Here is a 14,098-nt window from a genome sequence, read left to right on the forward strand (position 1 = left end):
GGAAAAAGACCCTTCCACTACCACCCTCTGTCTTCTGTGACCAAGCCAGTTCTCCACCCATCTAGCCACCTCCCCCTTTATCCCATGAGATCCAACCTTTTGCACCAACCTACCATGAGGGACTTTGTCAAACGCTTTACTAAAGTCCATATAGACGACATCCATGGCCCTTCCCTTGTCAACCATTCTAGTCACTTCTTCAAAAAACTCCACCAGGTTCGTGAGGCATGACCTCCCTCTCACAAAACCATGCTGACTGTCGTTACTGAGTTTATTCTTTTCTAAATGCGCATACATCCTATCTCTAAGAATTCTCTCCAACAACTTCCTGACCACGGACGTCAAGCTCACCGGCCTATAATGTGAGGCTCTCTGGCCTGTAGTTCCCAGGCTTTTCCCTGCAGCCCTTTTTAAACAAAGGCACAACATTTGCAACTCTCCAATCTTCAGGCACCTCACCTGTGACTATCGACGATTCAAATATCTCGCCAAGGGGCCCGCAATTTCCTCCCTAGCCTCCCACAATGTCCTGGGATACACTTCATCAGCGATTTTTCTATCTTGATGTGCTTTAAGACTTCCAGCACCTCCTTCTCTGTAATATGTACACTCCTCAAGACATCACTATTTATTTCCCCAAGTTCCCTGATATCCACTCAGTGCGACTGCTCCTCCTCACAATTTGTTTCCATGTTTTCTCTCCTCCTCCGACCTCCTGTGTACGGCTGGGGCAGTTACAAAGTTACTTCTCACATGATTCACAGGCTGGCACAGATTCAAAAACTCACCGAGAGCTGAGACAGATTGACAGAGAATAAAGGACAGAGGGAAAGAGAGAGATTGACGTGGAGGACAGGCAGGGAAATAAAGAGCTTTGAGGTGTCGGGTAAACGGCTGTGATTATTCACGATGTTTGCCGGCAATGTGTGTTTGGTGTTTCTGATTTGGTGCCGGGTTTCAAATCTTTCAGCTGTAGTAAATGAAGAGACTGCAGCTGCTGATATGATAACTCTCAGAAGTGGGACATTGTTATCGGTTCCCAGTAATGAATCTAACAACCGTTCACCAGGAGCCGACTGGGGCACTGAAATTAACGGATCTTCTTCAAGTGGACAAGAAACTGCTTCAGGTGAGGAAGAACAGTGATATAATCTTCATACTTTTACTCTTCCTTAAATACTGAGAAAAAAATATTGAAATGGTCACAGCACTGTTCATGGGATACATGATGTGGAAATGCCGGCGTTGGACTGGGGTAAACACAGTAAGGAGTCTAACAACACCAGGGTAAAGTCCAACAGGTTTATTTGGTAGCAAACGCCACTAGCGTTCGGAGCGCTGCTCCTTCGTCAGATGGAGTGGAAATCTGCTCTCAAACAGGGCACAGAGACACAAAACCAAGTTACAGAATACTGGTCTGCATCCCGAACGCAAGTTGAGAATATGGATTCTATCTTGGTTTCCAGGCTGCGGCGTTTGCTGTAGAGCTGGTGTATGAGGTGGTTGAGGAGTGTGAGAGGTGCAACGGCAAAGTCTCTCAGCGTAGTCTGTGTTCTAGGTTGACCTGAGTGGGTTTGTGATCTGTAGTCCTTTCGGTATGTTGTCTGTTCCTCAAATTTACCAACATTGTACTCCATCTGCCAGACCCTTGCCCGCTCACTTAGACTATCTATATCCCTTTGCAGACTTTCAACGTCCTCTGCACACTTTCTTCTGCCACCCATCTTAGTGTCATCTGTGAATTTTGACACACAACATTTGGTCCCCAACTCCAAATCATCTATGTAAATCGTAAACAATTGGGAACCTTTCAAACATAAACAAAGGGATACTAAAGAAGTAATAAAAAGTGCTAAGGTAAGATTGATGAGGATAGGGCAGTGGATGTTGTCTACATGGACTTCAGTAAGGCCTTTGACAAGGTCCCTCATGGCAGACTGGTGCAGAAGGTGAAGTCGCATGGGATCAGAGGTGAGCTGGCAAGGTGGACACAAAACTGGCTCGGTCAAAGAAGACAGAGGGTAGCAGTGGAAGGGTGTGTTTCTCAATGGAGGGCTGTGACAAGTGATGTTCCTCAGGGATCAGTGCTGGGACCTTTGCTGTTTGTAATATATATAAATGATTTGGAGGAAAATGTAACTGGATTGATTAGTAAGTTTGCGGGCGACACAAAGGTTGGTGGATTTGCGGATAGCGATGAGGACCATCAGAGGATACAGCAGGATATAGATCAGTTGGAGACTTGGACGGAGAGATGGCAGATGGAGTTTAATCCGGACAAATGTGAGGTAATGCATTTTGGAAGGTCGAATACAGAGAGGAAATATACAGTAAATGGCAGAACTCTTAAGAGTATTGATAGGCAAAGGGATCTTGGTGTATAGGTACACAGTTTATTGAAAGTGGCAATGTAGGTGGAGAAGGTAGTCAAGAAGGCATACGGCATGCTTGCCTTCATCGGCCGGTGCATTGAGTTTAAAAATTGGCAAGTCATGTTGCAGCTTTATAGAACCTTAGTTAGGCCGCACTTGGAATATAGTGTTCAATTCTGGCCACCACAATACCAGAAGGATGTGGAGGCTTTGGAGAGGGTACAGAAAAGATTTACCAGGATGTTGCCTGGTATGGAGGGCATTAGCTATGAGGAGAGATTGGAGAAACTTGGTTTGTTCTCACTGGAGGGATGGAGGTTGAGGGTCGTCCTGATAGAAGTCTACAAGATTATGAGAGGGATGGACAGAGTGGATAGTCATAAGCTTTTTCCCAGGGTGGAAGAGTCAATTACTAGGGGGCATAGGTTTAAGATGCGAGGGGCAAGGTTTAAAGGAGATGTACAAGACAGATTTTTTACACAGAGAGTAGTGGGTGCCTGGAACTCGTTGCCAGGGGAGGTAGTGGAAGCGGATACAGTAGTGACTTTTATGGGGTGTCTTGACAAGTACATGAATAGGATGGGAATAGAGGGATATGGTCCCTGGAAGGGTAGGGGGTTTTAGTTAAGTCGGGCAGCATGGTGGGTGCGGGCTTGGAGGGCCGAAGGGCCTGTTCCTGTGCTGTAATTTTCTTTGTTCTTTGTTCACTGGAGGGGGTGCAGAGGGGATTCACTAGGTTGATTCCGGAGTTGAGAGGGTTCGCTTATGAGGAGAGACTGAGTAGACTGGGGCTGTACTCATTGGAATTCGGAAGAATGAGGGGAGATCTTATAGAAACATATAAGATTATGAAGGAAATCGATAAGATAGAAGCAGGGAAGTTGTTTCCACTGGCGGGTGAAACTAGAACTAGGGGGCATTGCCTCAAAATAAGATTTTGGACTGAGTTGAGGAGGAACTTCTTCACACAAAGGGTTGTGAATCTGTGGAATTCCCTGCTCAGTGAAGCAGTTGAGGCTTCCTCATTGAATGTTTTTAAGGCAAGGATAGATAAATTTTTGAACAGTAAGGGAATTAAGGGTTATGGTGAGCGGGCGGGTAAGTGGAGCTGAGTCCATGAAAAGCTCAGCCATGATCTTATTGAATGGCGGAGCAGGCTCGAGGGGCCAGATGGCTCACTCCTGCTCCTAGTTCTTATGTTCTTATGTTCAATCTTTCCAACCTGCCAGTGGCAATGTTTATATACAGGAAGGGTATTGTGTTACAGTGTATAACACTAGTAATATTTATGTACAGGATCAGGATTGCGTTACAGTGTATAACACTGACACTGTTTATGTACAGGAGCAGGATTGTGTTAAAGTGTGTAGCACTGGCAAATTTTAAATACAGGAACAGATTTGTGTTAGATTGTATAACACTCTCTTTCTGTACATGAACAGTATAAAACGCTGGGAAAGATTTGTGTTAGATTGTATAACACTGGCACTGTTTATACACAGGAACAGGATTGTGTTACAGTGTATAACACTGGCACTGATTATACACAGGAACAGGATTGTGTTACAGTGTATAACACTGGCACTGTTTATGTACAGGAGCAGGATTGCGTTAGAGTGTGTAACAATGTCTCTGTTTATACAGGAACAGGATCGCGTTCGTGTGTATAACACTGGCACTGATTATGTACTGCAACACTGGCACTCGAGTATAAAACACTGGCAAGGCTTCTTTTCAGGAACAGGATTGTGTTAAAACGTATAGATCTGGAAAGGTTTATATACAGGAACAGATCTGTGCTGCTTATGTAAAGGAACAGGATTGTGTTACAGTGTAAAACGCTCGCACAGATTTGTGTTAGATTGTATTACACTGGCATTGCCAGCGTGGGTTCAATTTCTGTACCGGCTGAGGTTATTCATGAAGGACCCGCCTTGTCAGCTTTGCCCCTTGCCTGAGGTGTGGTGATCCTCAGGTTAAATCATCACCAATCAGCTTCCCCTTTAATCGAGGAACGTTTGCCCCTCTTTGCCCTTTACATTACCACTGTCCCAGTCTTCATTCAGCTAATTAAGGTCCCCCATTAAAACTACTCTGTAATGTTTGCATCTCTCTGTAATTTCCCTGCAGACTCATTACTCTACATCCTTCTCGCTGGCTGGGGGCTATAGCCTACACCGAGCAATGTAATTGTCCCTTATATTCTTTAGCTTTAGCCAAATTGATTCTGTCCTCGAACCCGCTGGGACCTTCTCTTTCTCCAGCACTGAAATGATCCCCTTAACAATACCACACTCTCCTCTTTTCCTTCCTGTCCTACTTTTTCTGAACATCTTGTACCCAGAAAGATTTATCACCCAGTCTTGCCCTTCCTTGTGTCAGGTCTCTGATATCACCACCACATCATATTTCTACAATACAATCTGCTCCTGTAGCTCCCCAGTCTTATTCATGGGATGTTGGTGTCACTGGCTAAACCAGCGTTTATTAACCATCCCGGGTTCAATTCCAGCCTCGGGTCACTGTCTGTGTGGAGTTTGCACATTCTCCCCATGTCTGCGTGGGTTTCCTCCGGGTGCTCTGGTTTCCTCCCGCAGTCCAAACATGTGCGGGTTAGGTGGATTGGCAATGATAAATTGCCACTTAGTGTCAAGGAGACTTGCGAGTAAATACATGCAGTAACTATGGGGATAGGGCCTGGGTGGGATTGTTGTCAGTGTAGGCTCAATGGACTGAATGGCCTCCTTCTGCACTAGAGGGATTCTCGGGGGAGGTAGTCGGAGCAGATACGATAGTGAGTTTTAAGGGGCATCTGGACAAATACATGAATGAGATGGGAATAGAGGGGTACGGTCCCCGGAAGGGTAGGGGGTTTTAATTCAGTCGGGCAGCATGGCCGGTGCAGGCTTGGAGGGCCGAAGGGCCTGTTCCTGTGCTGTAACTTTCTTTGTTCTTTGTGACTAGTTGCCTTTGCAAAGGTGGTGTTTAGATGCCTTCTGGAACTGCTGGGTGTAGGTACACACAAAGTGCTCTTAGGGAGGGAATTCCAGGATTTTGACCCAGTGACAGTGAAGGAATGGCGACTCTTTCTACCCTTCCCGCTGCCTCAGAAAAGCAGCCAGCATATGGGGAGGTGATAGCCCAGTGGTATTATTGCTGGACAATTAATCCAGAAACTTAGCTAATGTTCTGGGGACCTGGGTTCGAGTCCCACCAGGGCAGCTGTTGGAATTTGAATTCAATGTAAAATATCTGGAATTAGGAATCCACTGATGATGATGAAGTCATTGTCGATTGTCGGAAAAGCCAATCTGGTTCACTAATATCCCTTTCGGAAGGAAATCTTCCATCCTTACCCGGTCTGACCTATATGTGACTCCAGAGCCAGAGCAATGTGGTTGACTCTCAACTGCCCTCGGGCAACTAGGGATGGGCAATAAATGCTGGCCCAGCCAGCGACGCCCATGTCCCATGAATTAATTTTAAAAAAATCAAGGACCCCCATGCACCCGGACATTCTCTCTTCCTCCTTCTTCCATCAGGAAAAAAATACAAAAGTCTGAGGTCACGTACCAACCAACTCCAGAACAGCTGCTTCCCTGCTGCCATCAGACTTTGAATGGACTTACCTCGCATTAAGTTGATCTTTCTCTACACCCTAGCTATGACTGTAACACTACATTCTGCACTCTCTCCTTTCCTTCTCTATGAACGGTATGCTTTGTCTGTATAGCGAGCAAGAAACAATACTTTTCACTGCATACTATTACATGTGACAAGAAATCAAATCAAATCAAAAAAAGAATCTGCTGCTCTTGTCCTTCTAGATGGTAGTGGTTGTGAGTTTGGAAAGTGCTGCCGAAGGAACCTTGGTGAGTTCCTGCAGTGTATCTTTCAGACGGTACACATTGCTATTACTGAGCGTCAGTGGTGAAGGGAGTGAATGTTGTGGAAGGGGTAGCAATCAAGTGGGCTGCTTTGTCCTGGATGGTGTCAAGTTTCTTGAGTGTTGTTGGAGCTGCACCCATCCAGGCAAGTGGGGAGTATTCCATCACACTCCTGATTTGTGCCTTGTAGATGGTGGACAGGCTTTGGGAGTTAGGACGTGAGTTACTCTCCACAGAATTCCCAGACTCTGACCTGTTCTTGTAGCCACTGTGTTTATATGGCTAGTCCAGTTCAGTTCCTGGTCAAGTGTGACCCCCCCAGGATATTGATGGAGAAGGGTTTGTAATGGATTCACGTGAGGTATTGGATCGTCTGTTGTCTATACTTAACATTGATAAAGCACTGGTACCAGATGAGATATACCTATGGAAGGTGAGGGAAGTGAAAGTGGAATTTGCAGAGGCATTGAATGTAATTTTTCTGTCGTTCTGAGTCTCCGGGGTTGGGCCACATAATTAGAGAATTATATATGATTGAATCTACGGCACGGAAACAGACCCTTCGGCCCAAACTGGTCAATGCCACCCAAAAAGCCCATCTAAGCTCAGCCCATTTTCCTGCATTTGGCCCATATCCCTCTAACCCTTTCCTTTTCCAAATGCCTTTTAAATATTGTCAATGTCGCTGCCTCAGCCACTTCCTCCGGCAGCTCATTCCACACACATACCACCCTCTGTGTAAAAAAGTTGCTCCTCAGGTTCCCATTAATCCTTTCACCTCTTAACTTAAACCTATGCCGTCTAGTTCTCTATTCCCCAACCCTGGGAAAAAGACTGAGTGCATTCACCCTATCCATGCCACTTATGATCTTATACATCTCTACAAGATCACCCCTCAGTCTCCTACACTCCAAAGAAAAACGTCCTAGCCTATCCAATCTCTCCCTATAACTCAATCCCTTGAGTCCTGGCAACATCCTTGTAAATCTCTTCTGCACTCTCTCCAGTTTAATAACATCTTTCCTATAGCGAGGCGACCAAAACTGAACACAATACTCCAGGTGCGGCCTCACCAACATCCTGTACAACTGCAACATAACTTCCCAACTTCTATACTCACTGCCCTGACTGATGAAGGCCAGCATGCCAAAAGCCTTCTTCACTGCCCTATCTGTGACTCCACTGTCAGAGAACCGTGCACCTGAACTCCAAGGTCCCAAAGGTCGCCATTCACTATTAAAGGCTACCTTGATTTGACTTTCCAAAATGCAACTCCATTTGCCATTTCTTGGTCCACTTCCCCAGCTGATCGTGATCCTGCTGCAATGTTTGATAACCTTCCTCACTGTCTACAATACCACCTATTTCAATGTCATCTGCAAACTTACTGATCATGCCTTGTACATTCTCATCCAAATCATTGATACAGATAACAAATAGCAATGGGCCCAGCACTGACCCCTGAGGCACACCACTAGTCACAGTCCTCCTATCCGACAAGCATCCTTCCACCATTACCCTCTGCTTCCTACCATCAAGCCAATTGTATATCCAATTTGCCAGCTCTCCCTGGATTCCATGCGATCTAATCTTCCAGGGCAGCCTACCATGTGGAACTTTATCAAAGGCCTTACTGAAGTTCATAAAGAACATAGAACATAGAACATTACAGCGCAGTACAGGCCCTTCGGCACTTGATGTTGCGCCGACCAGTGGAACCAATCTAAAGCCCCTCTAATCTACACTATTCCAATATCATCCATATGTTTATCCAATAACCATTTGAATGCTCTTAATGTTGACGACTCCACTACTGCTGCAGGCAGGGCATTCCACGCCCTTACTACTCTCTGAGTAAAGAACCTACCTCTAACATCTGTCCTATATCTCTCACCCCTCAATTTAAAGCTATGTCCCCTCGTGCTAGCCATCACCATCCGAGGAAAAAGGCTCTCACTATCCACCCTATCTAATCCTCTGATCATCTTGTATGCCTCTATTAAGTCACCTCTTAACCTTCTTCTCTCTAACGAAAACAACCTCAAGCCCCTCAGCCTTTCCTCATACGATTTTCCCACCATACCAGGCAACATCCTGGTAAATCTCCTCTGCACCCTTTCCAACACTTCCACATCTTTCCTATAATGCGGCGACCAGAACTGTACGCAATACTCCAAATGCGGCCACACCAGAGTTTTGTACAGTTGCAGCATGACCTCCTGGCTCCGAAACTCAATCCCTCTACCAATAAAAGCTAACACACCGTACGCCTTCTTAACAACCCTATCAACCTGGGTGCCAACTTTCAGGGATCTATGCACATGGACACTCAGATCCCTCTGTTCATCCACACTACCAAGTATCTTACCATTAGCCCAGTACTCTGTATTCCTGTTACTCCTTCCAAAGTGAATCACCTCACACTTTTCCACATTAATCTCCATTTGCCACCTCTCAGCCCAGCTCTGCAGCTTATCTATGTCCCTCTGTAACCTGCCACTTCCCTCCGCACTGTCTACAACTCCACCGACTTTAGTGTCATCCGCAAATTTACTCATCCATCTTTCCACGCCCTCATCCAGGTCATTAATAAAAATGACAAACAGCAGTGGCCCCAAAACAGATCCTTGCGGTACACCACTAGTAACTGAACTCCAGGATGAATATTTCCCATTAACCACCACCCACTGTTTTCTTACAGCTAGCCAATTCCTGATCCAAACCACTAAATCACCCTCAATCCCATGTGTCCGTATTTTCTGCAAAAGATTACCATGGGGAACATTATCAAACGCTTTGCTGAAATCCATATAGACCACATCAACCGCTTTACCCTCATCCACCTCTTTGGTCCACTTCAACCGCCCTGCCCTCATCAACCTTCCTGGTCACTTCATCAAAGAATTCTAACAAATTTGTAAGGCATGATTTCCATGCACAAAACCTTGCTGACTACTCCTAATCAAACCCTGTCTTTCCAAATTCCTGTATATCTTATCCCTCAGAATCCTCTCCAGTAACTTACCAACCACAGATGTTAGGCTTACTGGTCTATAATTCCCAGGTTTTTCTTCGCAGTCCTTCTTAAACAAGCGCACAACATTTGCTACCCTTCAGTCTTCTGGTACATAAGAACATAAGAAATAGGAGCAGGAGTAGGCCATCTAGCCCCTCAAGCCTGCTCCGCCATTCAGTAAGATCATGGCTGATCTGAAGTGGATCAGTTCCACTTACCCGCCTGATCCCTATAACCCCTAATTCCCTTACCGATCAGGAATCCATCTATCCGTGACTTTAACATATTCAACGAGGTAGCCTCCACCACGTCAGTGGGCAGAGAATTCCAGAGATTCACCACCCTCTGAGAGAAGAGGTTCCTCCTCAACTCTGTCCTAAACTGACCCCCCTTTATTTTGAGGCTGTGCCCTCTAGTTCTAGCTTCCTTTCTAAGTGGAAAGAATCTCTCCACCTCTACCCTATCCAGCTCCTTCATTATCTTATAGGCCTCTATTAGATCCCCCCTCAGCCTTCTAAATTCCAACGAGTACAAACCTAATCTGCTCAGTCTCTCCTCATAATCAACACCCCTCATCTCTGGTATCAACCTGGTGAACCTTCTCTGCACTCCCTCCAAGGCCAATATATCCTTCCGCAAATAATTCTGGTACCTCATCCATGGCTAATGATGATGCAAATATCTCAACCAGGGCTTCGCAATTTCTTCTCTAGCCTCACACGGTGATCTTGGATATACCTGGTCTGGGCGAGGAGATTTATCCACCTTTATACATTTTAATACATCCATCACCTCCTCTACTGCGATGCAAAATATCGCCATTAACTTTCCCAGGTTCCCAAGTCTTCATGTCTTTCTCCACGTAAACGAAGAGGAGAAATATTCATTGAGAACCTCAAACATCCCCTGCGGTTCCACATGTGTGCCCACCTTTGTCCTTGAGGGGTCCTATTCTCTCTCTAGCTATTCTTTTTCCTTTAATATACTTAAAGAATCCCTTGGGATTCACTTTAATCCCCTCAGCCAAAGCAATCTCATGCCCTCTATTTGCCCTCCTAATTTCCTTCTTGAGTATACTCCTGTATCCCCTGTACACCTCCAGGGAATCCCGTGATTCCAGCTGCTTGTTCCTGAGCCATGCCTCCTTTTTCCTGGCTAAAGTCTCAATATGTCTTGTCATCCAGGATTCCCTCCTCCTGCCAGCGTTGTCCTTCACCTTAACAGGAACATACAGACCCTGAACTCGAGCTATTTCACTTCTAAAGGCCCCTCACTTGCCGGAGGTCGCTTTGCCCTCAAACAAGCTACTCCAATCAACCCTTGCAAACACCTGTCTAATTCCGTCAAAACTCACCTTGCACCAATTTAGAACTTGCACCTGTGGACCCAGTTTTGTTCCTTTCCATAACTATTTTAAAATTAATAGATCTATGGTCACCGGTTCCCCACCGTCACCTCAGTCACTCGCCCTTTTACACCCTTATTTTTAAAAAAGGGTGTAAAGCAACGACAGGCCAGTCTTTTGAACTTTGGTGGTGGAGAAACTGCAAGAATCAATAAGTTAAGACATAATTATCAGTCATATGGAAAATGGTAATGAATTAAGAAAACCACAAGGGACAACTTGCTGGTGTTTTTGAAGAGATCTTTGAGGAGGACAATGCTGTTTTCTTCAAGAGGTAACAGGAAGGGTTGATGAGGGTAATGCTGTTGATGTGATGTATATGGATTTGCAAAAGGCAAAAGGATACAGAACCACACAGTTTGTGGGCAATGCTGTAAATGCAATTAGATGGACATTAGCAAATGGATACACATTGTCTCAGTCACCAGAAACAACGCCGTGGCTGGAGGAATGTTTGTACTGCGATTCCTCCGAGGTTAGTTTTTCAATTCTGTTTTTCCCGATGTATATTAATATCCCTGACCTTGATGTACGGGGCACAATTTCAAAGTTTACGGATGACATGTGAAAACCTTGTGCACTGTGGGTAGAATGGTTTAGAATTTATGAAGGTTACGGGTAAGTTATTGGAATGGCTGGACAGGCAGATGGAGTTCAATATGGAGAAATGTGAAGTGATTGTATTAAAGAACATGCAGAGATAATATAAAACAAAGGGTACAAACTCTAAAGACGTACAGGAGCAGAGGGACCTGGCTGAATAGAATTAGAGAATGCATACAGACCGAAGAAGGCCATTTGACCCATCATGTCTGCACCAACTCTTACCCAGGCTTACTGTGTAACCCCATGTATTTACCCTGCTAATCTCCTAAACTATATATCTTGGGACACGAAGGGGCAATTTATCATCGCCGATCCACCTAACCTGCACATCTTTGGAGTGTGGGAGGAAACTGGAGCACCTGGAGGAAACCCATGCAGACGTGGGGAGAATCATAGAAATCATAGAAACCCTACAGTACAGAAAGAGGCCATTCGGCCAATCGAGTCTGCACCGACCACAATCCCACCCAGGCCCTACCCCCATATCCCCGCTAATCCCTCTAATCTACGCATCCCAGGACACTAAGGAGCAATTTTAGCATGGCCAATCAACCTAACCCGCACATCTTTGGACTGTGGGAGGAAACCGGATCACCCGGAGGAAACCCACGCAGACACGAGGAGAACGTGCAAACTCCACACAGACAGTGACCCAAACCCGGGTCCCTGGCGCTGTGAGGCAGCAGTGCTACTTCATTAAAGATGACACGAACAACTCTGTTATTGTGTGAACTGTATTGCTCTCACTTGACCAAACTGCCTCTTTTACCATTTAATTCATATTGCCGTTCCATATTCTTCCCACCAAAATGAATCATTTCACATTGTTCTGTATTCAATTTCAACTGCCCATTTTCCTGTCTGTCTGTACGGAGTCTGCACGTTCTCCCCGTGTCTGAGTGCGTTTCCTCCCACAGTCTGAAAGACGTGCTAGTTAGACGAATTTAGCATTGGCGATGCTAAATTCTCCCTCAGTGTTCCCAAACAGATGCCAGAGTGTGGCGTCTCGGGGATTTTTACAGTAACTTCAGTGTTAATGTAAGCCTACTTGTGATGCTAATAAATAAACTTAAATTTAAACTATATCCCGCTGAGTTCCAATTACTCCTTTTAGAGTGTCGAGGAAATTATCCGGTGTGTCCAGGTCATGAATAAATATTGAAAAGAGCAAATGCTTCAAAACAGTGCCTTGATATCTTTCCCAAGCACCTGACAGCACAGACGGAGAACTTTCTTTATCTGCTTACCTGAAGGATCTCACCTCTAACAGTGCAGCACCCCCTCGGTCCTGCTCTGGTGTTCAGCCTAGATCCCATGCTCACATTGAGTGAGGCTTGAAGCCACAGCCACTGGATAATGATGTGTGATTGAGTTGTGGATCTCAGTGGTAGGGATGACTTGTGCTGGGGTGACTGGTGCAGAAGGATCCTATTGTGGGGCCTGATAATACAGGTAGTTCCCCGTGCTGCGGTGTATTGAGCTGTCTAGTGCCTGGTTACACTAGTACTGAGGGCAGCCATTGTTGAGGCCTACCCAGACTAGGAGCCTGCTGGTGCTGAGAGATCTCCATGTCGTGGACTTTCACATCATGTCCAGTATACAAAAATGGTGCCCTGGCCTTTGCTGAAATGCCACAAAATCTCCCCTTTGTGTTTCACACAGATTACCGAGATCAGCAGGAGGAACTGCTTGAAGAACTGAAGGATTACAAGTTTGTAGTTCCACAGGTGTTAGTCGGGAAACGGAAACAGAATCTAACCCTACTGCCACAGGTAATTAATCTGACACCGTTCCGACAGGCTGATCGTAACAACCCAAAGTGCGTCTCCATCCCTGTACACTGTAATGATCAAAATCATTTCAGTTTATCCAGGGTGTAAATTGTTTGAGTAACATTGTGCTAATAATCCAGAAAAAATCCCAATATGGGAGTTGCAAAGTGGGAAATCTGTTTTTTTTTTAAAACTGCAGTAGGTTTGGCTCAGAACGAGTTGAAGCGTGGAAGATACTGAATGTTTTTAAGGGGAATGGTGCTGAGGGGGGAGTGTTGTATTTTCATGTACCCAGATGGTGTGTCCAATTCATATAAAATGATCCATTTTTGAAACTGAATACAGGAATTGTGTGATGGAATTTGCATTTTGGGGCACAGATGGGAGACAATCGGCGCGATTTTACAACCTCATCATGCCCGTTTTCAGCAAATTAAGATTGTAAAAGTGGGACTGAGCCGACTCGCGGGAATGGCACCCATTTTCACACCCGTTCCCATTGCCCCTGCAGATTGGAGGGTAGCGAATGTCACTCCAATATTCAAAAAGGGACGTCGAGAGAAAACAGGGAATTATAGACCATTAAGCTTAATATCGATGGTGGGGAAAATTCTCAAATCCATTATCAAGGACTTTATAGCGGAGCATTTAGAAAGCAGTGGCAGGATCAGACAGAGTCAGCATGGATTTATGAAGGGGAAATCATGCTTGACAAATCTGTTGGAATTGTTTGAAGATGTAGCTAGGAGAGTTGACAAGAGGGAACCAGTAGATGTGGTATATTTTTACTTTCAGAAAGCGTTTGACAAAGTCAAACGGAGGCTAGCGAGGAAATTGCGGGTCCCCGAGCAGAGATATTTGAATCATCGATAGTCACAGGTGATATGTCTGAAGATTGGAGGGTGGCAAATGTTGTCCCTTTGTTTAAAAAGGGCTGCAGGGAAAAGCCTGGGAACTACAGGCCAGTGAGCCTCACATCTGTGGTGGGTAAGTTGTTGGAAGGTATTTTGAGAGACAGGATCTACAGGCATTTAGTGATG

At 45.3% G+C, this 14,098-nt stretch overlaps 1 protein-coding gene across 1 annotated transcript in view; it reads left to right on the top strand.

Annotated features, from left to right (window-relative positions):
* The first annotated feature begins 735 nt into the window (after positions 1-735).
* Positions 736-14,098, top strand: part of LOC144480642 (disintegrin and metalloproteinase domain-containing protein 8-like) — a 122,973-nt gene continuing 109,610 nt past the window's right edge. Inside the window, exons 1-2 of the mRNA XM_078200270.1 lie at positions 736-1,129; positions 12,949-13,058. Coding sequence (XP_078056396.1) covers positions 910-1,129; positions 12,949-13,058 — 330 coding nt within the window. The 5' untranslated portion in view covers positions 736-909. The remainder of the gene's footprint in view (positions 1,130-12,948; positions 13,059-14,098) is intronic.

This window comes from Mustelus asterias, chromosome 1, assembly GCF_964213995.1.
Source record: "Mustelus asterias chromosome 1, sMusAst1.hap1.1, whole genome shotgun sequence".
In the NCBI taxonomy this organism is placed as follows: domain Eukaryota; kingdom Metazoa; phylum Chordata; class Chondrichthyes; order Carcharhiniformes; family Triakidae; genus Mustelus; species Mustelus asterias.